General features: G+C 40.2%; 7 protein-coding genes and 1 long non-coding RNA gene across 15 annotated transcripts; 3 read left to right on the top strand and 5 right to left on the bottom strand.

Annotated features, from left to right (window-relative positions):
* Nucleotides 1–234: 234 nt before the first annotated feature.
* Orc1 (origin recognition complex subunit 1) lies at nucleotides 235–2,830 on the bottom strand. Its single transcript, XM_076822411.1, has 5 exons — nucleotides 1,535–2,830; nucleotides 1,202–1,475; nucleotides 855–1,120; nucleotides 486–769; nucleotides 235–407 (listed from the first exon to the last, which is right to left on the bottom strand). The coding sequence occupies exons 1-5, from the start codon at nucleotides 2,656–2,658 to the stop codon at nucleotides 235–237; spliced, it is 2,121 nt and encodes a 706-aa protein (XP_076678526.1). The 5' UTR covers nucleotides 2,659–2,830.
* Nucleotides 2,831–4,000: 1,170 nt separating this feature from the next.
* LOC143374366 (uncharacterized) lies at nucleotides 4,001–7,147 on the top strand. The gene is made up of 3 exons (XM_076822485.1): nucleotides 4,001–4,237; nucleotides 4,557–5,133; nucleotides 5,761–7,147. The coding sequence occupies exons 1-2, from the start codon at nucleotides 4,151–4,153 to the stop codon at nucleotides 5,064–5,066; spliced, it is 597 nt and encodes a 198-aa protein (XP_076678600.1). The 5' UTR covers nucleotides 4,001–4,150; the 3' UTR covers nucleotides 5,067–5,133; nucleotides 5,761–7,147.
* On the bottom strand, nucleotides 5,006–8,732 carry LOC143374344 (glucose dehydrogenase [FAD, quinone]). 4 transcript variants are annotated; one of them, XR_013086642.1, is made up of 11 exons: nucleotides 8,417–8,732; nucleotides 8,127–8,326; nucleotides 7,954–8,065; nucleotides 7,741–7,887; nucleotides 7,403–7,686; nucleotides 7,165–7,318; nucleotides 6,894–7,054; nucleotides 6,626–6,803; nucleotides 6,336–6,540; nucleotides 5,777–6,262; nucleotides 5,006–5,154 (listed from the first exon to the last, which is right to left on the bottom strand). XR_013086642.1 is itself a non-coding variant. In XM_076822421.1 (11 exons), exons 1-11 carry the CDS (start codon nucleotides 8,568–8,570, stop codon nucleotides 6,040–6,042), a joined length of 1,731 nt encoding a protein of 576 aa, XP_076678536.1. In that variant the 5' UTR covers nucleotides 8,571–8,732; the 3' UTR covers nucleotides 5,006–6,039. The 4 variants fall into 4 exon arrangements, 3 of the variants coding, with proteins under 3 accessions (XP_076678536.1, XP_076678534.1, XP_076678535.1); XM_076822421.1 differs by having other exon boundaries at nucleotides 5,006–6,262; nucleotides 8,417–8,435; nucleotides 8,523–8,732; XM_076822419.1 differs by having other exon boundaries at nucleotides 5,006–6,262.
* A 65-nt stretch (nucleotides 8,733–8,797) lies between these two features.
* Grp (serine/threonine-protein kinase grp) lies at nucleotides 8,798–12,822 on the bottom strand. Of its 2 annotated transcripts, none has more exons than XM_076822457.1 (8): nucleotides 12,541–12,822; nucleotides 12,309–12,465; nucleotides 11,919–12,142; nucleotides 11,519–11,839; nucleotides 11,038–11,241; nucleotides 9,381–9,619; nucleotides 9,159–9,293; nucleotides 8,798–9,070 (listed from the first exon to the last, which is right to left on the bottom strand). In XM_076822457.1, exons 2-8 carry the CDS (start codon nucleotides 12,368–12,370, stop codon nucleotides 8,852–8,854), a joined length of 1,404 nt encoding a protein of 467 aa, XP_076678572.1. In that variant the 5' UTR covers nucleotides 12,371–12,465; nucleotides 12,541–12,822; the 3' UTR covers nucleotides 8,798–8,851. The 2 variants fall into 2 exon arrangements, with proteins under 2 accessions (XP_076678572.1, XP_076678573.1); XM_076822458.1 differs by having other exon boundaries at nucleotides 12,763–12,819.
* Nucleotides 12,823–14,036: 1,214 nt separating this feature from the next.
* Nucleotides 14,037–16,310, bottom strand: Noi (splicing factor 3a subunit 3 noi). The gene is made up of 2 exons (XM_076822456.1): nucleotides 15,955–16,310; nucleotides 14,037–15,433 (listed from the first exon to the last, which is right to left on the bottom strand). Exons 1-2 carry the CDS (start codon nucleotides 16,165–16,167, stop codon nucleotides 14,141–14,143), a joined length of 1,506 nt encoding a protein of 501 aa, XP_076678571.1. The 5' UTR covers nucleotides 16,168–16,310; the 3' UTR covers nucleotides 14,037–14,140.
* Nucleotides 15,374–17,357, top strand: LOC143374373 (uncharacterized). Its single transcript, XR_013086645.1, has 2 exons — nucleotides 15,374–15,494; nucleotides 15,935–17,357. It is a non-coding gene; the product is annotated as an uncharacterized LOC143374373 (long non-coding RNA).
* LOC143374362 (phospholipase A1-like) lies at nucleotides 16,360–18,589 on the bottom strand. 3 transcript variants are annotated; one of them, XM_076822478.1, is made up of 7 exons: nucleotides 18,430–18,589; nucleotides 17,642–17,762; nucleotides 17,408–17,555; nucleotides 17,210–17,337; nucleotides 16,832–17,139; nucleotides 16,649–16,751; nucleotides 16,360–16,570 (listed from the first exon to the last, which is right to left on the bottom strand). In XM_076822478.1, exons 1-7 carry the CDS (start codon nucleotides 18,509–18,511, stop codon nucleotides 16,441–16,443), a joined length of 1,020 nt encoding a protein of 339 aa, XP_076678593.1. In that variant the 5' UTR covers nucleotides 18,512–18,589; the 3' UTR covers nucleotides 16,360–16,440. The 3 variants fall into 3 exon arrangements, with proteins under 3 accessions (XP_076678593.1, XP_076678592.1, XP_076678594.1); XM_076822477.1 differs by having other exon boundaries at nucleotides 16,826–17,139; nucleotides 18,430–18,588; XM_076822479.1 differs by having other exon boundaries at nucleotides 16,826–17,139; nucleotides 17,642–17,687; nucleotides 18,430–18,569.
* A 463-nt stretch (nucleotides 18,590–19,052) lies between these two features.
* Nucleotides 19,053–20,667, top strand: Pfdn6 (prefoldin 6). Of its 2 annotated transcripts, none has more exons than XM_076822494.1 (4): nucleotides 19,053–19,432; nucleotides 19,640–19,709; nucleotides 19,808–20,019; nucleotides 20,088–20,667. In XM_076822494.1, the coding sequence occupies exons 2-4, from the start codon at nucleotides 19,698–19,700 to the stop codon at nucleotides 20,215–20,217; spliced, it is 354 nt and encodes a 117-aa protein (XP_076678609.1). In that variant the 5' UTR covers nucleotides 19,053–19,432; nucleotides 19,640–19,697; the 3' UTR covers nucleotides 20,218–20,667. The 2 variants fall into 2 exon arrangements, with proteins under 2 accessions (XP_076678609.1, XP_076678608.1); XM_076822493.1 differs by having other exon boundaries at nucleotides 19,065–19,432; nucleotides 19,824–20,019.
* Nucleotides 20,668–20,787: the final 120 nt, after the last annotated feature.

The following is a 20,787-nucleotide window of genomic DNA, read 5'->3' as shown; positions in this document are numbered from 1 at the left end:
TAATTCATTAAATTATAGATGTATCGATGACGAAGGCTGCCACGGGTCTCTGAGTAAATCTCACGAGTCTATTTCCGCATTGTGGCGTAACGTGCTCGAGTATAAAATTTAATCAATAAATAATCTACCTATATTACAAAATTCATAGACACACATTAAGGCACTTTTAAGAGAACACACGCGAACGTGCATGGAAGTGCACAACTGTCTCTAATTAAACAACGGTATTCCTCGTTATTTCGAATTTATATCTAGCTCCTGCGTCGCGTAGTGGATATCATCCGTGGAGACGTTTAATAAAATCTTCTGGTATATATCGTTCCTAGAGTGCTCGCATATTAATAATCTGCTGGCACCCAGTCTTCCGCAAACAGCGAGCGTTTCCGTTATAGTAGGTACTTTTATGCCTGTATAACGAAAAAGTAAAGGGAATTCGTAAAAAAAAAGGGAAAGAAAAACAAACAAATAATAAACGAAAAACGAACCGTTAAAAGAACACAACGATTCAAGCTGCCTGTACGCGTCTTTAAAATACACTTCCTCGATGGAGGTTCGCGTGACCTCCGCGGACATCGCTTGGAGAAATGTCTGCTCCATTTTCGAGCAATGCTTTATCGCCTGAACCTTTGCAGACGCGATCATCTCGGACACAGCTTCGGTCACATCTGTCAGAGATATCGTTTCAGCGTCTCGCAACTCCGCGATTTCCATGGCGCGACGGCATATGTCCAGAGCTCGCCTCGCATCCCCAGACACAGCGGAAACTTTTCTAACAGAAAGCAATTACCCATGGAAAACTTTTAGGCGTCAATTACACGTTTGTACGATACTACGGTGTGGCTGTCGCGTGTTACCGTGCAACGAGTTGTACAGCTTCGCTTCTGAAGCCGCTGAAGTCCTTGAGCCTGGACATCACTATTTCCTGTAGCTGTTTGAAATTGTACGGCTGGAATGTTAGCCGCGTGAGGCCCAAACGCGATGTAACGCGACCCATTAAAACTCTTTCCGGTAGATCCATAGTATTGGCTATGGTGACGACGACTAACTGCGCCGTTGCCTTTGTTGGCCAGTCTAGCAAATTGTACACAACGTCCTGACGTTTTGTGCACAAGAAATCGAGCTGCAATGAAGGTTTCCGAACCGATAATATGTAACGCCGAGGCCAATAGCATCGATATAAACAGTGCAATTGAGTTCATACTTCGTCCACGAGGAGTAACGTCATCTTGGAATTGGCTCTACGAAATTTTGTTTCCAGTATATGATATGCTTGCTCCCAAGTACCTGTTCTGCCATCCAGCTGCTTCAGAATTTGCACATAAGACTGCCTCGGCTCAGTCAGCTTCATACCATTAATTGAAACATAATCGAAATCGTCCAGCTGACCTTTAATTATCAACTTTTGCAAGCATCTGACTGCTTCGTTAACAGTGGCAGTTTTACCTGTTCCTGGTACTCCGCTTATGTATATACACCTGGAAATAATTCAAATTCATTACATCCGCTTTGGAAACTGGAAGTCTTCTCAACATACCCCCCACTTTTATCTACTAATTTCCCTCTTAGAAATGTAAAAATGTTGTTGAACTCCTCTTCTCTGCATGGCAAGGATTTCGGTACAGCGCTCACGTGCAATCTCGATCTAGCTTCCTGCAAGGGTGTGGCTGCTTTCAATAAAGTGCTGCTCCGCTTGCCCATGGACGGCGTTAGATTGCGTTTCACTGAACGCGATTTAGGAGTGCTCAAATGAGTCTCCACCAGCTGTGTTGCTGTACTCTTTCGTGCAATGCTTCTCTTCTGAGGCGTGGCAGTGCTTTTCTTTGCCGATGAAATTTTAATACGCTTGTACATATCAGCCAAACCCTCTTCTTCGTTGTCGCTTTTATTTTTACCAACGAATTCTACGTTCTTCTGGGCATTTCCAGAAATTGTCCTCTTTTGTTTATCCATTTTAACGGGAGTGGTATTCTCAACTGAATAGAAATTAATATTCTTACACCTATTGGGCTGGAATTCCTCTTCATTATCATCGTTGTTATCAACACGGGGAACATCTCTCTTCGACGTTTTAGGAATCACCATTTTCTGTCCGACTATCTTAAGAATAATGGGACTTAAATCTTGGGTCGTTGGTGTCTCCTTCGTTTTTGGAGGTTCGTTCAGCTTATCATTTGTACTATCCACTAGTTTACTAGACTTTTTCATTGATTTAGCTTTCACTACTTTAGAATCCGTGCCGCTATCAGTTTCACTATCAATTACGGAAGAAATGTGATTTCGTTTGTTATTTTTTGTACTAGATTTTGGAGTTACAGATTCAGAATCATGCCTAATAGCAGAAACATTAGATTTTGATGTTATAGACTCAGAATGATGTGTAATAGTAGAAACATTCGAGTCTTTGTTTTCCTTCTGCTTCGATGTGTTCCTCATCAGTTTTACACTAGTGACTATAGAATTGATAAATAATTTGTCTTCGTTATAATTAAGGCTCTTCCTATTCCTCAGTGACGGATAATTCTCTGGGGTACTTCCTGAGCCACTTAAGGAAGGCAATGGTCCACAATGGTATGAAGAAAATCTCAAAGGTGGCCTTCTAATTCTAATTCTTGTTAAATATTCAACCCCATCTTCCACCTGTTTCTCTTCCTCTCCCATTTTAACTTAAGCAGAACTATCTTTGCTATCAATATAAGATCCTTCACTCGGCCCTCGGAACAACTTTTCTTCCCGCGCCTTCCTATACTTTAAAGGTCGACCTCGCTGTTTACGCGGTTTACGCATAGGTCTTTGCTCTGTGACGTTCAGAGGGGCCAAGCTTCCCTCTTACGAAAGTTGAAGCAGAGTTTGTAGCAGTGATGCCAGAACGGTGGGTTTTGTCCCACGGCCGCTACCACCACTCCACGACCAAGCGTACCCCCTCCTAGCGTCCGTACCGCACCACACAAGCATACCCGTCCCTCCATCCGTGTGCCGTACGCGCTGCCTGGCCACCGCTCTCCGGCGAGAATTCGTTTTCCCGACATCGAAGCGCTTGGCGCGCAAGCGAAAAATCAAGACTTCAAATCCCGGTGCGGGATATTACTTTTTTTTTTTAATTATTCACTAATTTCTCTTTCTATATTCTCAGCAGACTAAAGGCTTAAACACTATTAATTTACTAAGCATTTTCGAAGCTTGATTTGCTGCTAAAGTGCGATCCTCTTTTGGCTTGTATCGCACCACTCCAAGCGTAAGTACCCTACCTTCTGTCAGTGTGCCGTACGAGCGACAGCTAAAACATCTTGAAACGTTTCCTGTCTGTCCTGTTCCACCCTTTGCCAACCCTCTTGAGTTTCGATGTTAGTGCCGAGTACTGCCACCAGAGGCCTTCCAACTCCTACTAATTCTCGCAATCACTAAAACTTCGTTTGAATTATCTTCGTCCGCGGTGAAGTTGTATCCAAACCACACTGCCCCACTGATCTCTATATTCTACTGGATAGCGTACCTCGTGTTAAAGCCGTGTGCTGAATTGAAGATCCCGGCGCCATTTTAATCCGAGGAAGATTCTCACTTTACAGCGGTAAATTTGAACGATAAATTTGAAGGCACGAAATTCGAGCCCAGACCCATCTTGCGCAGCCATTCTGCAGCCTTCAACGGAAATCTATATGAAACAAACAAAAATATTTTTTATTTTCTTAGGAACATTTGTTATGCGTAAGAAGTTCCACTCAACCTACAAGTAGCATATAAATGTTATTTCTACCTACCCGTGATATGTCAAATCTTCCCCCAATTCTTCTGCGCCACAAAACATACACGTCCTAACCATTTTTATTTTACTTATTAATTTTTACAAGTAATTCATTCTTGTTTGCTTTGGCTTGCACCCTTCAGGATTAACTATTCGCGTCGCCGTGTGACGTCACACTTGAGAATCTTCCTCGGATCAACATGGCTTCTGTTCGGCACAAGCCGCCTATCCTTGTCCACTATCCAGTAGTATATACAGATCAGTGCACTGCCCTCAAGTGTGAATCGCAGGGATTACGATTGGAATGTAATTCTCGTTTCTCGTAGCTTATACTGCGTGATTGTTTATTGGAATTCCTTTGATATTCCCACAAGAATTTGGAGATCAGTCTGTATCGTATTCAACAGCATTATGGATGAAGAAGATACGCGCACCCTTTGGTGTGGGAATCTGAGCGAGAAAGTAACGGAGGAGATCTTATACGAATTGTTCTTACAGGTTCGTATACTAGCGCAGAATGCGTAAACAAGCAACGAAGAAAGCTTCTGTATAATTGTTCACAATGAAATCACTGTTTCAAATAGTAACTACTAGTTTCCGATAATATCGAAGTGCATTCGAGTCTGACGTTAGAAATTTCAGCTCGTACTATTTTCGGTACGAACTTTTCAGATCATTACGTGATTTCTTTTCTATTCTACGTATTACGTTTCTCGTCGTACGTCTTACTAAAGTGAACGAACACGTATCTAGCTTCGGAAAAAGTTCATTCCGATATTTGCTGCGCTTCATAGAAATATTTTCTGAAATGTTGTAGGGCGGTCCCGTGCAAAGAGTTTCGATTCCTAAAGATCGCGACGGCAAGCAAAGAACGTATGGATTCGTAACGTATAAACATATTAATTCGGTGTCATATGCTCTGAGTCTGTTCGATGGTACAGTCCTGTTCAATCGTCCTATTAGTATGAGTAACAGGCAAAGCGTAGAGTTACCGCAGATAGAGACCTCGCAGGATCATTCTTGTAGCTTGAATCATCTACTTCAGTTAGGCCAACAGATGTTGCTAGCGAACAGTGCGCCTCATATTAAAATAACCATGTTCGGGAACAACATGGCGCCGAACACGGGTTCCCATTCGAAGGAGGTAGATGTTCACTCTTATAAAGACGATAGAAGATCCAGAAGAGCGCATCCTTACCATAGAGAGCAGAATAAAAATAATAACTACCATAACAAAGAGCACAGGTCTAGGAACACTCACAATAATTATCGATCCAATGATTATTCCAGACACGATTATAGAAGCAATAGACGTAATTATCGTTAGTGCTTTCTCATGGGTAAATAAGTCGACTGTGTAATATTAATTTCTACTGTTATAAGAGTTTAATTTGGTACACAGATAAAAGGCCGTCCTTAAATTATGTAAGGGTAGTTTTCAGTGGCGGATTTGACAGGGTGGCTGATGAGCAGTTGCCACCTGGGCTTCTGCCCAGAAGGCGCCCCAAGGCTCCATCTCCAAAAAAAATTATAATTAGGTATAGGTATCCAAACACTACATTTTTTTTTCGTACTGTTACACTTGGCCCGTTTTTAATAAACTACCTCTTTATTGTCCCGAAAAAATGGGCCCCTCAGAACGTTTGCCACCTGGATTGTCTTTTTTCTTAAATCCACGACTGGTAATTTTGGCGAATTCTTACCCCCTCCCTCCCCCAGTATAAGAATTCGTAAGATTTGATATTCCAACTCGCTCCTTACGTAATATTTTTTACACTTAAATTTTTCAGTTGTTAAAATTCTTTTAAAGGTTTATATAATTCATCTAACTCGGTTTTGGGAAATTTAAACAAATTACTTTTCCAGAACATTAACGATAGAATTTATATTTATTGAAAATTAAGTTAAAAAATATTACGTAAGATGCTACCTGACCTTTCCCCTGTGTGTAAGACAACGTAAGAAATTCGCGATCCTCTCCTCCCCCCCCCCCCCCCCCCAAAAGCCTTACGTAATTTAAGGATGGCCCGTAATAACATTGTTTGTTCATCCGAACCAAGGCGCATTTATGAAATGCAGATATATTATTTAAATTCACATAAAGAAGGAAAGATTATATTTATCGCACTATTTTGTATCTCGAATAAGGTCTTAGGAAGTCTCCGATTGGTCCAAAAAAGTACATATCTAAATGTAATATCGCTTCTGTTCGTTTTAAGTAAAAAAATGTAACGCCGGTAGAATTCTTTAAGTTTCATGTACACGTGGCAATATGATTGCTTACTGTAAAATTAGTATTCTCAAAAATAATCTTTCTTACATGCATTCGGGTGGCTATCGAATATGTGGTAATAATTATACGACTCGTAACATTTCGCCTCATTTCCGCGAACTTTTGTATTTTGTTTAAACATACGCGCGGCTTTCTCGGCGAGCATTATAACTGCAGCATTGATATTACCGCTCGGCAAGGACGGAAATACGGATGCATCGATCACATACAAATTCTCCGTACCATGAACCCTGTAAGAGATAATTTACGTAACGCTTGTAAAAATAGCAACGCTATTTTCTGTTCGAAAATTATTATATTCACCTAAACGTTTGATCAACAACATCGCCCATACGACATGTACCAGCAGGATGATAGGAAGTTAAAGTTAAATGTTGTACATAACATTCCCAATACTTTGTACTACCAAATGCCTGATCTTGGCAACCAGGAAAATGTTTCTCATATACAGACGCGCCAGCAGATTTCATGGCATTCGTTCCAACCAATTTCTTCACGAATTGCAGCCCTGTGAAATTCAACATTTGTGCAATTCGATCGTTAATAATATATTATATATATATTACGACGTAAAGTTTAGTCGATTGTAATACCATCTACGAGGATTGCAACGTCGTCCTTATTCGATAAGTATCTTGGGTCAATTAGCGGCGAATCCAAAGGATTTTTACTACGTAATTTGACTTCACCCTTACTTTTCGGATGTAACAGAACGGGTGCAATGGTTATTGTGTTATTATGTGAGATGGGAACAAAGTATTCGTTGTAAACCTATACAAGAGTATATTAAAGATTAATATTCAAGTATATTAAGAAATACTTCGCAAAACTCGTACATTTAAGGATTTGTTTGCGACGCACCTCATCAGAGATTCCCATGGCTTTTCTTAGAACAATTCCATTATCTTTTGATAATCCAAGCGGCATCACCATTAGCTGCAAGTCCGGTGCACTCGATTTATTTTGTTGAAAAGAACTATGGAATGTTCCTAGAATATCGACTCCTGCGGATGTCCATGGACCTGAATTAAATGCACAGACATATGTACATATAATTACGTATATATACATGTCTGTAAGTAATTATATAATAGATCGTAATAATTAACTTTGTAGTTGAAAAGTATTTTACCTTCTCCAAAAAGAAAGTAATTTATCGCTGATACAGGATTCAGAGTATCCATCATACTCAAGCCTATGCTTCTATTAAACATAACTAAATCAACTCCGGTGAGCACGTGGTCCACTAAATGTTGACCAACTGGTAAATCGCTAATTACATCTATCTAAACAATAAGTCGATTGATCGTGAAAAATATAGGCAAATATATACGATTAAAAGTCATTGTCTATAATACAAAGAGAAATACTTCTAAGTCCTCCAAGTGTTTTCTTGGTCCAATGCCAGATAGCATTAAAATTTTTGGAGTACCAATTGCGCCAGCGCTTAGAATCACACCCTTTCTCGCAGTTGCTTTAAATCGTTCACTTAACGCGGAAAATTGTACTCCCACTGCTCTGCTCGATTCCATTAGTACTTTTTCAACATGAGCGTGAGTGATGACTGTTAATTTATTTTTTAAATCTGTGTGTAATAATTTGTCTGTACTCCAACGTCTTCCATCTTCCATTGATAACTGAGCTTTCATGAAACCTAGTTAAATGAAATTAATGAGCCACGATACTTTCCTATATTCAATAAACTTACCATTTCTAAAGTTCTTGTTAATATCACCAATATCTTGCTGCAATTCTTCCAATCCTTTCAAAATTACATCCGCGACGTTACTGTGCCACTTCAACTCGCTTACAGGCATTGGTCCTCCACTCTCCGTAGTAGGTTCTAAACAGAAAGCTCTTAATTCTCAACGACGATGGAAGGTGGAAAGTAACAATCAATGTTCAATATTCATCCAAGCACCTGTAAAATCTGGGAACCATTTATCATAGTCTGTGGGATGGCCCCTCACATAAAGCATATAATTTAATCGACTAGTCCCACCAAGAATTTTGCCCATTGGCCATTTGCTTTGCTGAAAAAGTCTTAATTATATATCTAATTAAACAGTGCCCTGTAATAATTAGATACAATACATTATTGATTAATCCCTTGCAAGCATTCTCTTGGGGCACAGTAGCGTACTGCCAATCGTACGGGGTATTCTGAATTAAAGGAGCTAAAAGTGGAATATCCAAGAAGGGTGGTGCAACTCCACCAGCTTCCAGCAGCAGTGTTTTATAGCCATATTTAGCTAGCTTCGCAGACAAAGATGCCCCTGCAGTGCCAGCTCCAACTGTATAATAAAATATCGCACTTGTAATTTCATTTCGGCTGTGCTTATACACGAATCTGTGCAGATCGCGATGCGTAGAATGTAACTTACCAACAACGTAGTCGTACACCTGTAAATCATTGATTTCGTTGAAAAATCGGTGCTTATAGATATCGAAGGAGTGTGTAAAGTCGAGGTAACTGGAAAATATAAATACTGCTACGCTAGTTATCGCAAATACCAAGAATTTCAGCACCGCAAGCATTTCGGTAACATATCGATAGTTGAGGTTAAGGTGTGGTTAATGAAAAACTTCGATCAATGGATCGTATTTCTGTGAAATAAATTGATGAAACTATTTATTGCCATGCAAACAGCTAGAAGGCAGGTGAAAAGTGGTAGTTTCTTTTTCTTATATTTTCATGCACAGTTAAGTTAGGTTAGACATTTATCTAATGAAAGTGTGGAACGCGCGAAAAAATAGGGCATCAGTTTTTACAAAAAAATATAAAACATTTATTCAAAATTAATTGTTGTACATCATTGTTATGGTATGCATTCGGTTGCAACAGCAATGGGCCATGTAACAGGACCCTTCAATATAATATCTTGCAATACAGATTTAACTTTTACGAATCTTCGTTTAAACTCTATGCCACAGCCCTTAGATAACCGGAAATCAACTAGTATCTTTCCATCCATTTCAACAATATTCGCTTTAAAGACCAAAGGCATTTTTCTTCTATCCATACTTTGTACAGTAATCTGCAAAGAATAGTAGCATAGTTTGCTTATAACTCGTAACGAAAGCTCGATTCTTATCTGCGTAGATTCTCGTCATTTTGCAACTTACCGTCCCACAATCGTTGATACGATAAGTGTAATTTTCACTCTCTAGGCAATTAACTAATCTCTTCACAGTCATCTGCAATTCGGTTTTAACGAAAAATCTCGTCATTCGCCGCACCAGCCGTTGGAAAGTATTTTGCTGCGGACATAAAAGTGAATCGCGAACGATTATGGAATTGTAAATTCACTGGCACGGTAGATAATGATTATAGCAAAGCTGCATCACCTGGCTCGGCTGCGTAAACTGTTTATTTTGTACTTGAGTACATAACAATAGATCCTCGATATGCGCAGGTTGTGAAAACGAAAATCCAGGTCTCTCTTCCAAATTAATTTGCGCCGCGTTAGTGTTCTCCATGCCCAGTAATTCGGGTTGCGACAGGCAGAATCTCGTCAGGTTCTCGTCTTCTAACATCTGCCTTGAATCCGTTTCGTCCGGACGGATGCATCCTTCCATATTTCCAGCTGCGATGAGAAATTGTTCAAAGTTTTACTTAGAAACTCGCTTTATGTATAAAAGCGCTGGAGAATTGTACCGCGGAACAGTACAGACGAAATGATAGCCATAGAAGCATAATAATACGTCGGTCGGATGTATACGCCAGTGATCTTTGCTTTGGTAATCTAGCTTTATGATCCTTAATTAAAATCATAGAGCTGTATTACCAAAGTAAAGGCAAAAGCCGTGACAGTCTTGAGAACTGATAATTTCGTTCGTTCTTTGATGTTTTTAACACGTTGAGCGCGGAGCCGAATTGGCTCTGCTTTCCATCATTCAGCCGACACAAAGCGGCGATCACTCCGCGAGGTGTTCAGTTACAAAGTATAAACAGAAGATAACATACGTCGTGATGACGAGTTTGTTTCACTGCCGTTTGGGCTATGAGAATGTTGCAGTTAAGGGGAAGTTCTGGTCTAGGGCCCATAAAAATAGGTGATATTTAGGAATTAATTAAACGGAAACTACTATATATAATTTAATGGGACATTTTGCATTGTATCAAGGATGTCCTCAATTATAGAAATATATTTTTTGTTTTATAATTAATCATTGCAGACGGCACTGTGGAGTCGTTAAAGTCGAGACGTAAAAAAATTCATCCAAATCGGTGGCACCTGTATCTCCAAAAGTTATTATTCGATTCGACTGATTTTTTTTTTATTTCGAAGAATATACTTCTGGCTAGGGGGAAACCAGAAAAAATTACAAAAATTACATTTTTTATAGAAAATAACGACAGTTGAAGTTTGAAATCCCTTTCCCCTTATATTTTTCGTCCTTTCAACGCCTTGAAAATTATAAATTTTCAATTTTTTTAAATTTTACTGGTTTCCCCCCTAGCCAGAAGTATATTCTTCAAAATAAAAGAGTTTCAGTCGAATCGGGTAATAACTTTTGGAGATGCAGGTACCACCAGTTTTGGAAACACCGTTTTGAGAGAAACGCGAAAAGGTTGAACATTCGAAAAATGAAATAAAAAAATCGATTTTTAGACCGGAACCTCCCCTTAATGCAAATGTATATAAAATATAAGCAGAAGATTTATAACATTTATTTTTAAACCTTGAGACTGCCTGTCCCACAGACCGACGTCACCCAAACAGAAAGTTCACTGTCAATCCCCACGGACTGACGCCGCGCTTAACGTGTTAATTTCAATGCAAAAAATACATATTAAATACTTACATATATCGAAGATTGTTGGTTCGAGAGTCCACTCAGTTAAGTACCAAGCTGCTTTGAATAATTTAATACGTACTCAGAGTGACTCAGTACCTGACTAAGTAAACACTTACTCGAGATCTTAGCCGGACTTTCCAAGGACTATTACAGGTCGAAACTTAAGAGAGCAACATTTACATGCAAGAGAGCTGATGCATACCTTTCTGGAATTTCTTGATGAACCATCTGTGTCGCTTAATATCCTGTATGGTATATCTGGCCGACGGCGAATGTGTTAGAACATTTTTAATCAAAGACAACGAGGAATTATCCAACTTTTTCCATGGCGTTAGAGACATGTATTTGCCACTTCTCCATGCCATATATTCTGGGCACTCTGCCGAGGATTGATCCCAAGGCAGTTCTATAGTTTAGACATGGACCAGTTAAAAACTAAGAAATGTAAGTTATGCATTAGAGACCTAAATCATCAGACTAAGGATCACAGTGATCTGTGCTTTACACGTAAAGCTGTAGTCAATTTATGCTTAAAGTAAACGCGCTATTGCGATCAAACTGTTATTAAAATTATGAGTCTGTTTCTTGTATCTACTCAAATTTACCAGAAACAATTTACGTAGAAGCTAATGTTAAAAGGACTTTTAATACACAATATCCATGCGTGTTTCTATAAACATTACCTCCAGCTAGCAAAGCCACGAGAATTATACCACAAGACCATATATCAGCAGCTTCTGCGTGATAAGGTCGTGTTAGTACTTCCGGGGCGACGTACGGCAATGTTCCGCATCTCCTTTCCAAGCAGCGCTCCTTTCCCTGCAAGCGGTATATCGTCGCCAGGCCGAAATCAGAAACTTTCAAATTGTCATTCTCGTCTAGTAGTAAATTTTCTGGTTTCAAATCCCTGTGCGCGACACCTTTAGTGTGGAGGTACTCGACGGCAGACATTAACTGTCTAATATACTTCTGTGCTTCCCACGCCGGCATACCGATATCGGGCTCTGTGTCAGTTTGGAAAATTTTTATTAATAACTGTACATATCAAAGTATTCCTCGGAATTAGGGGCATTATCTATTTACCAATCCTATCGAACAATTCTCCACCCGAGGCATACTCCAAAAATATATACTCCATGGTTGGCTCGCTACGCTTTCCAAAATATTGTATAATATTGGGATCGGATAACATACGGTGGATCGTGGTTTCCTTTTGAACAGTCTGCCGAGCGTCTGGGTGCTTCTCCAAGTCCACCATTTTCATGGCAACAGCCTCTCCCGTGGATTTATTTATAACTAATTTTACTCTGAAAGGAAGACATAAAACGGCATTAAAATCTCTCGAGCGGCATTACAGATTACCAGCTATTATAATATATTTTTACGAGAGGTACCGACAAAGAGGAGCACGGTAAGACCAGCGGGCGATTCTTGTGAAATTAGTTGGAAAAATAAGAAAACGCAGACACGTACTCGCCGTAAGCACCTTCTCCCAGAGTGTGCCCGAATATCCATCCGTCGACGAACTCCGTCATCCTTCTTCAGCATGCCTCTTCGCGATGGTGGCAAGGATCTTTGTTCTCTGATCGATGCTCCCTCAGTTGCCGGTCATTTAACGCGACGATCTCCTCTGCGAAAAGAGAAACGGTTTAAAGGAATTTTAATTGACGCGCCTATCGACGCCCCATTCGACCGGGATGCTCACGTTAGATCATTTTTCATAATAACGATCGGCCCCTGGAAGCACGTGGTTTCAATCACACCGACGAGAACATCGTGCGCTTTCGACCGAACCGGACACGACACGGCCAAGCATTACATTTAAAAGCTTGCGCTCTCGCGACTGCTCAACTCGTGAAATTGCGGCCGTGATAAATGTTAAAGTAAAGGTAAACCGTGAGAGAAAAATGGTTTCAAATCGACGTACCTCTTTCCCCGACAATCGCGAAAATTACTGTTACGAGAGTGCACGAGATTCATCTCTCCCCCTCCGCGCAAACGAGTGGTGATTCTCCAGGGAGTGATCGGCACAACCGCAGCCATTTGTGGCAAAACGTTTATCTATCTCTTTCTATCAGTATTTCTGTCAGAATTTCTGTCTCTTTCTGCCAGTAGTTCTGTCTCTTTCTGTCAGTATTTCTGTCTCTTTCTTTTTTACAGTATCTTTCTCTGTCTACTTCCGCTTTTGCCACAAATCGCAGCAACGAATCAGCGGCGATACAAGTTGTTCCGATCACTCCCTAGGGGATCACTACCAATCACTACAAACGAGGAGCCGCACACGCCGCACGTTGTGGCGATTCTGGGTACGAAATGGTACAAAATTTTCACATTCCCATTGGCCGAACGTGGACATTTAAAGACCCTTAAAGTCCCTACTCTCTGCAAACGTTTATTTAGTTGGGTAATTTCGAGGCCTCGAGTCTAACCTTTCTGATATCAGCGTGCCAGTATCGCTTCTAACATTAATAATCCAATTACATCTGCGTCATTCATGAATCAACGGTATCGTTCACAGGTCTGCACCTTGGACGGCTGTAAAAGACACCCCTGCGGACGATACCGATTCTAAAAATTAGATTATAAATAAACAATACACCTCCCAAACTAAAGCACCTAAAAGAGCCTTAGCTTTTAATTCACATTACGTTAATTATTCATCGGAGAGTGTGTACCTTGAATTAGACTCTCACATCGAACGTTTAAACATTTATCCTTTAAATTAAAATATTCGATTTCTGGACTCCGCGATGCTATAACCGCCTGGCGGCGAAATAACGAACTAACTAGGCGGCCATATTTCTGCCAGAAAATTCTGAAAAGTTAACAGGATCGCAGAACGTGCGAGGAGGTATTAGAGAGAGAGATACACTGTGGCGACAAGGATGGATAGAGGTCTCTGTTAAACAAGGACAGCGAGCTGTTAGAGTGAAAGGGATGTTGTGCTTTTCCTTGTCGCACACGGTATCGCCCTCTCTTTCTAGCGGCGAACTACCTCCTACCTCCTTTAGTATTCTATACTCCTGTTAACTCGGGCGAATTTCCTGGTCCAAAACTGAATGTAGGTATTGCAGTTTACACACTTACCGCTCGTTAGCGCCTGGCGGTAGATAATCGAGGCGTTTTTAAGCAATGATTAATAAATAAATAATTGTATTCAATATTTGCATGATCCATATAAATTATAATGAATAAACGTACTTATTTGTTACAATATTTATTTAAGATCGTCAATTATTTGTATTACACTGTAATATATAAAAGATGTCTATAGTTCGCAGGGTCTTGGGAATTACAAGAATATTTTACAAAAGACCTTGCCTCTTTAAGTCCTCGTACGTTTTACGGTTCACTACGTTTCCAAGGGAATCTTCAAATTCTTCCTCCTGCTCCGGTTGCCAGCGTTCCGCTTGTTTCTGAGCTTTCAATTTTTCCCACAGAGCCAGGGCATCTTCTATTTGCGTCACATTCGCGAAATGTGCCGTATTCGGAATACCAAGGCAGCGCATACCGTGCGCGTGCCGCCATTCGGCGAAGTGTCGTTGGAAAGCTTTTGGTCCCTTGTACGTGAAGTTTCCGCAGATCTCGCAGTTGTAACTAATGTTCAAGCCGTGCAGTTTGTACAGCCAGTACGGGATAGGCTTGCCATCCCACCCGAGAGGAAGATTCTTGGGGTTGTAAGGGATTTCATTGTCGTCTTCCTCTTCCGATTCGCTAGCACTGGCTTCCGCATCGGAATCCCCCCGCTCGCCTTCCGTCCTGGCTTGCTTCCTTTGAACATTCTCCTTCGTGGCCAGTCGCTGAGTGGATACCAACTCCGCCAGTCTATACACTTGACCCTCGAAACGTGCCACGTCCTTTTGCTTCTCGCAGTTCCTTCCTTTCCCCGACTTCCTAGTCCTGTTATTCTTAGCTAGCAGGTTCGGATCCAAAGACGCCTCTCCCTTCGTACTGAAAAGCCGCTGAGCCCTCTCCTCCAGCGTACCACCGCACTTTAAACCCAAAGCCATTAAGGCTGACTTCAGCCTGTCCAATCCAAGGGAAGCGAGCTCCTCCCACGAGGAAAAAGCGGACAGTTCTAAATGAGCGCCCACGTGGGTCAAAGCGCTACCTGTTTCCTTCGGCCACCCTGGAAACGTGTTATTCTCCCATTGAATTTCAAAATCCTTATTCGCTTCCTGAAGCTCTCCGCTCATGTCGAGCAGCGGCCTAACTCTAGTCAAATAGTCGTTCAGGTATTCCAATAAAGACTCCACGTATCTTTGATATTCAGCGTTCTTCCTCTCCCTTGGTATATCGAACAGATGATCGAAAGTCGATAAATACGTGATGTAATCTATCTTCTCTATTCCCTTAAGATTAATATACTTCTCGTAGCATTCGTGAAGATCGAGGTACTTCCCGTAACCCTCCTCGTCGGTAAATTCAACAAGATTTGAAAGCTCCTCCGTAGGGTTCTCCCTCATTTTGGCTAGTTCTTCGAATTCAACAGACATAGGGATACTGATTTCATTTGGATGTCGTCGATAGAACTCCTTTATGGACTTTAATCTGGAGTAAAACTCTGAGAATTCATTCGGACCAGACAGTGCTTGCACCTGGATAAAAAATGTGTATTATATAGTAACGCTCAATGAAATGGAGATTAGAGGGATGATTGTACAAAGCTTAGAGCATATAAACATGGAGGAAGCATGCAATGGGCGAAAATGTAGACAGCGGTAAAAAGAGAAAGAACATTAAAAGAAAAACACTGCCACCCCTGGCGCTAGAAACAGAGAGGGTTTTCCCAATGTATATCTTTCTCTTCCTACCGCCGTCTACATTTTCGCTCATTGCATGCTTCCTCCATTATATCATAGACATATATAGATGAAGCAGAAGCTGGGACTATCGGCAAGGGAAAGGTAGGCTTAGAGGGGAAAAGGCAGAGGTTCAGATACAGGCACATCGGTTAGCTGTGGATGCATTCAGCATGTATATCCACTGTGTTACCCGATTTACTTGTATCCACTCGTATCGCTCCCCTTACCGCGAACCTTGCTACCCCCCTCAGCTTACATTCCGTCTACATATGTCTATGGTTTATAAGCTCTAAGGTACAAAGTGATTAACATACTTCCTCTTTCCTCTGGCCGTCCTTATCTTCATACAAATCCTGTAAATGCAAAGTACTGTCCACGTACTGGTCGAGTAACATTTTCAGTCGATGCTCCGAGTTAATACTTTCCCTGTGTCCTGGCTTCTTATAAAGCATCTCCTTGACCATCGCGTCCATCAATCTTTCTCTTTCTTCGTGATACCGCCGTTGTTGCTCCAATATCGTTTCCATTTTCCCGTTTGTATAAAAACAACCACTTTATTTACGAAACAAATCGACGCTTAGGTTAAAGGACGCATTTTATCATGGAAACGACAACTTGAGTTTGCTGCCTCTCACCGTGTTCTCATGCGAGACTGACGTCCCGTTGGGTATCGGCCTTGAAACGGACAACTGGACTCATATTCACACTCGAGCGCAATGGAAATTTAACGTTCTCCCAAAATTGGAATTTTATTCAAGATCATACATGTGTGGTACATAAGAATATCGATTGCTTTATTTCTATGCAGTACAGAATGGTTCATTCTTAGTGGCGGTCACGTAGAATGTTCCTCTGGCGGGCTGTGCAAGTGCGTTTAATCCAGGTTGCAAACAAGTACGCGAATTGCACGATCTCGGGTTCATAATATTACTGCAATAAGCAATTAGTATGTCAGAGTATATAACAGGGATGAAACGTGTAGAAGGAATTAAATGTAAATTAACATACCTCGAATCGACTGCCCATGCGGTTGCTACGAAACACGGTGGATTTCTTATCGTCGACGTCAAAAACTCCACGGATCTCGAGTGAGAACAGCTTGGAAGTATACCTATCGCGAAAGACAAAGAAGCATCTATCTCCCCCAAGAATAAGTGCGTCAATTAATTCAGCAAAAATACTTACGACTACATCCTGGTTGACTCTTGCCGCCGTTAAAGTAGACATCAGTGTCACCTAGCGGGAAATGAATTCCCAAACGAGATGTATGGAAGACTTCAAGATAACTGGCATCCCCGCGAGACAATCTATTAGCAGCAGATCTACTTTCAAAGCTGGGAAACGCGGGATCGAGACCAATGATCATCTCGATTTTATTTCCCAGAATTTTTTTAACATATTTCCCTGCAAAGCCTGCTACATGGGCACCCAAACTATGCCCAATAACTTTAAGTCTGGGCACTACTGCTCCGTACTCTCTTACTAATTTCACAATGAACCTGTAACATTCATTTCAAATTACCGACCACTGGTAAGAAGATAGAGACGGTACGAAATGTGAGATAGTACTTGGCCAAATATTCGCCAACAGTGGGGACGTTCCTAACGGCGCTTTCGTAAGAAACGAGATCCGTTAGACTTAATCCAGTGCTGCAAGCTCCGTCGCGCCAGTCCACAGAGCAGACGTTTACATCTTCCTAAAGAAACCATCGATATATGATTATACAAGTAAAATCCCTCTTCTTGTTTAATTAATAGATTCTATACCTTCTCCAACAAAGCACTAGCCAAATCGAAATAATTCGTATTGTTAGCTTCGGAAGTGAAACCATGTATAAGGAATATGATTGGTTGATTACGACGCAGGGGTATGTTCGGGTCGCTCGTGCTAATCTCCCTTCCATTTGGTTGGGCTCTGAAATATGAATTACGGGACACGGAACATTTTCGAAAGAATACCGCCAATTTACAATAAACTGTTTGGAATTGCTTAAACAGTACCTCGTATACAAGACGATCGATATTGACTTGACTCCGAATATGCAGTCTGGAATTATGCTCGAAACAATGTTCTGTGGTTGTATAGCTTGAATACTGGAGGTGGATGATGAATTGGATTCGTCTGAACAATTATTCGCGAGCAAATATTACTTATTCTATCGTTAATACTGTGGCGGTCGAAAGAAAGCCATCTGTTAAAATCGCATAACATTTTTAGAATTGGTCCAAATAGCAAAAAAAAAAAAAAAAAATAGGAAAGATGGTTTTGGAATTTTGCTGATTTCGGGAATTTCGTGATTTTCGACCTTATTCTGCGATCTTTAAACGTTTTAGCTCAAAGCAACGTTATACAACTTACTTAAATCTACAAGCAGGATTTTTGATTTTTCATTACAGGCTCAAAAAAAAAGTTGAAAAAACGACCTTTACTCTTTTTTTTGCTATTTTGACCAATTGCAATTTTTTTCGAAACGACGAAACACGTCACTTAGCAAACTAATCCTCCTAGCTTCTAAAAAAAATTCGAGTCATTTGGACCAATTCTAAAAAAGTTATGCGATTTTAAATGTAAACTTTCTTTCGTCCGCCACTGTACATGTATTTTTTCCTTTCTTTTATCTCCATTTGTAGTTGCATTTTGCCCATTTGACACTATTTGTACATTTAAAGTGCCTTCACACATTCGCATTCTTACTCGTATCCATACTAATCACACCCGCGCACTGTACATTACATGTTACAAAATATAAAATACATAGTACGTAGAAATGGTTCAAGCTTTGTCTTACCAGGCAACGGTGAACAATTCGCATATACCATCAGGGATAATACCCCGATGGTAATTGCCACGTGATTACTACTAATTTTCATCACTACTGAGAATATGTTTCTACAAAGAACAATTCCCAATTGTTGCTCTTATGCCTCGCGTGTTTACGTATATATACCTGTGCAATCCTATGATAAATAGACGTCAATTTCCACTGAAATACGGGAGTGTCAATGCTTGATTAATGGCTACGATAATGCTGATATCAGTAACAGTAAAGAAAAATGAGACTGTTTCGGAACAGGTTTCTGCTAATGGTATTTTAAGTAGGTCTATATATTGTCCTTTTAATAATCGAATCATGCAACGATAAAGAAGAAGTTAGTCTATTGACGCCTAAAGGCTGATTCAGACACATAGAGTAAATTAGTCGAGTAGCGAGTAATTTAGTAATTTTTCGTGTGTAAACACTAATATTTAGTCAAGTAGTTTAATAAAACAATGGTAAATTACTAAATTACTCGCTACTCGACTAAATTACTCGACGTGTCTGTTCCTGCCAAGGTGGAGGCAGTTTGAAATGAATTATCGATAGATCGATAAATCGTGACACACTTATGAACATAATTTACTGTTTTTAAACACACAAGTTTCTTTTGTCTCCTTGTACATCTCGCGAGTTTCAACACTAGAGATTACATCTTCTCGATTTAAAGATACTTAATACGTAAATCTCAGTGTTGATTGTTAGTGCTCTGTAATTTGTTTCTCATTCCTTATTTGTGCATCCTGCGGCTTACATATACATGGATACCCAAGTGCATGTGGGCATGTAGCGGTAACGTGTTCAAAAGTTAACGTCTGAAAGAGTTCAGAAGGGAGGAAATTAAGGAGATAGATACTAATTCAATTACGAAGAATATTCGTATATAAGATTGCCCATTTCTCTATCGATCAGGGAATAGTTTTTACGGCACAGTTTGCGGAGAAGTCTTATTGTGGGACGCTGCGCTTTTGAGATGGTACGATATCACGTTAAAATAAAGGATAGGATCTGTAATAATTATACTATACGTGTTTTTATAAGCACACTTACATGTATTCGCACGATAATCATAATACAATACAATTAATTCTTTAAACGTGATCAAGAATTTGTACCTTACGTTGTATTCTAACCTCCTAGTCACATAACCTCTAATTATTTCTCGTATGGCTTTCATTTCTAGACGAACATGACGGAGGAGATTCAAAAGAAACTAAAGACAGAGATAGACAAATATAAGCATGCTCAAAGAGGTATCCTTGTTCCCTCATTACTCATGCCAAAATATGTAAAAATATTCCCCGTCATACATTGTACGACAATGCATAATGGGCTGTCCTGTTACATATAGATTCTGTTTGTAACAGATTACCACAAAGCACTGAATTTAAGGCAACAGCTGGATGGGCAATTGAACGAAAATATCGCTGTTATGGAAGAGCTGCACCTCTTGAAAACGGCGGATAACGTTTTCAAATTGATAGGGCCGGTTCTTATTAAACAGGACTTGGACGAGGCGAAGCAGAACGTTACAAAGCGCATGGAATATATCTCTTCCGAGCTGTAAGTTGTATCGTGTATGAACGGCGCGCACAAAAGATAGTAGAGTTATTAGCATCCCTTCTATTTAGGAAACGAGTGGAGGAATTAATAACTACGTTAGATAAGGAGCAAGATGCCCACCGGGAAACGTTGGAGAAATATCAGCAAATGTTTCAACAGGCTCAAATGAAAGCATCGCTAAATCAACCAAAGGCATAATCACATGCACGGAGTACTAAGAAATTACAATGTTATCGCTTTGTTATTTCAGCCTCGTATAATAAGAGAGATTGAGCAGCGATGAATATCGTTCTACCCTCGTTTTTGATCGAGATCTTTTTGGCAAACAAGACGCGAACGGAATTGGGAAGATGAGAATGGGCATGAAATAATTACAAAAGAAACTTCGCTCTGTTTCCATACATCTTATTTGTGGTTACATACTTTTATCGCTTTTAATATATAAAGAATAAATTCACAACTACGAGTTAGGAAATGTTCCTTCCATTATAAAATAGCAGTAATAAATAGATACAGATAAGGAATCTTCTTTAATAGGTATTTGAATTGTACCGGGACATCCACCATTACATAATGCTATTTAACCTAACATTCTACTCTGAGCAATTTTCTATTATTAAACGATAATAAGTAAATAACTTTGGCGTATATGCTTCTTGCGTAATGAAAGAAGAGACCCGAACAATTTTCACGTCGTACTTCCTTTCAAATAAATTTGCAATTTTATCAGCGAGTCATTCATCACAACTTAAAGGTGCAATTTCATGC

Source organism: Andrena cerasifolii, chromosome 10 (assembly GCF_050908995.1).
Source record: "Andrena cerasifolii isolate SP2316 chromosome 10, iyAndCera1_principal, whole genome shotgun sequence".
NCBI classification, from domain to species: domain Eukaryota; kingdom Metazoa; phylum Arthropoda; class Insecta; order Hymenoptera; family Andrenidae; genus Andrena; species Andrena cerasifolii.
This window is presented reverse-complemented; position numbering and strand designations above follow the sequence as displayed.

Excerpts from the sequence above, each read along its gene's own strand:
- LOC143374366 (XM_076822485.1), top strand. The coding sequence starts at position 4,151 with ATGGATGAAGAAGATACGCGCACCCTTTGGTGTGGGAATCTGAGCGAG. Across the intron at positions 4,238-4,556 it reads TATACGAATTGTTCTTACAG|GGCGGTCCCGTGCAAAGAGT; the intron begins GTTCGTATACTA and ends GAAATGTTGTAG.
- Pfdn6 (XM_076822493.1), top strand. Across the intron at positions 19,710-19,823 it reads ATATAAGCATGCTCAAAGAG|ATTACCACAAAGCACTGAAT; the intron begins GTATCCTTGTTC and ends TGTTTGTAACAG. Across the intron at positions 20,020-20,087 it reads GAATATATCTCTTCCGAGCT|GAAACGAGTGGAGGAATTAA; the intron begins GTAAGTTGTATC and ends CCTTCTATTTAG.
- Grp (XM_076822457.1), bottom strand. The coding sequence starts at position 12,370 with ATGACGGAGTTCGTCGACGGATGGATATTCGGGCACACTCTGGGAGAA. Across the intron at positions 11,242-11,518 it reads CGTGGCTTTGCTAGCTGGAG|AACTGCCTTGGGATCAATCC; the intron begins GTAATGTTTATA and ends TCTAAACTATAG. Across the intron at positions 9,071-9,158 it reads GTATCAACGATTGTGGGACG|ATTACTGTACAAAGTATGGA; the intron begins GTAAGTTGCAAA and ends TATTCTTTGCAG.
- Noi (XM_076822456.1), bottom strand. The coding sequence starts at position 16,167 with ATGGAAACGATATTGGAGCAACAACGGCGGTATCACGAAGAAAGAGAA. Across the intron at positions 15,434-15,954 it reads ACGGCCAGAGGAAAGAGGAA|GTGCAAGCACTGTCTGGTCC; the intron begins GTATGTTAATCA and ends TTTTTTATCCAG.
- LOC143374344 (XM_076822419.1), bottom strand. The coding sequence starts at position 8,570 with ATGCTTGCGGTGCTGAAATTCTTGGTATTTGCGATAACTAGCGTAGCA. Across the intron at positions 7,888-7,953 it reads ATGGTTCCCAGATTTTACAG|CTTTCTGTTTAGAACCTACT; the intron begins GTGCTTGGATGA and ends GAGAATTAAGAG. Across the intron at positions 7,319-7,402 it reads AACACTTGGAGGACTTAGAA|ATAGATGTAATTAGCGATTT; the intron begins GTATTTCTCTTT and ends CTTATTGTTTAG.
- Orc1 (XM_076822411.1), bottom strand. The coding sequence starts at position 2,658 with ATGGGAGAGGAAGAGAAACAGGTGGAAGATGGGGTTGAATATTTAACA. Across the intron at positions 1,476-1,534 it reads TTAGTAGATAAAAGTGGGGG|GTGTATATACATAAGCGGAG; the intron begins GTATGTTGAGAA and ends AATTATTTCCAG. Across the intron at positions 408-485 it reads ATCGTTGTGTTCTTTTAACG|GCATAAAAGTACCTACTATA; the intron begins GTTCGTTTTTCG and ends TTCGTTATACAG.
- LOC143374362 (XM_076822477.1), bottom strand. The coding sequence starts at position 18,511 with ATGAAAATTAGTAGTAATCACGTGGCAATTACCATCGGGGTATTATCC. Across the intron at positions 17,338-17,407 it reads CTAGTGCTTTGTTGGAGAAG|GAAGATGTAAACGTCTGCTC; the intron begins GTATAGAATCTA and ends TGGTTTCTTTAG. Across the intron at positions 17,140-17,209 it reads GTTGGCGAATATTTGGCCAA|GTTCATTGTGAAATTAGTAA; the intron begins GTACTATCTCAC and ends TGAATGTTACAG.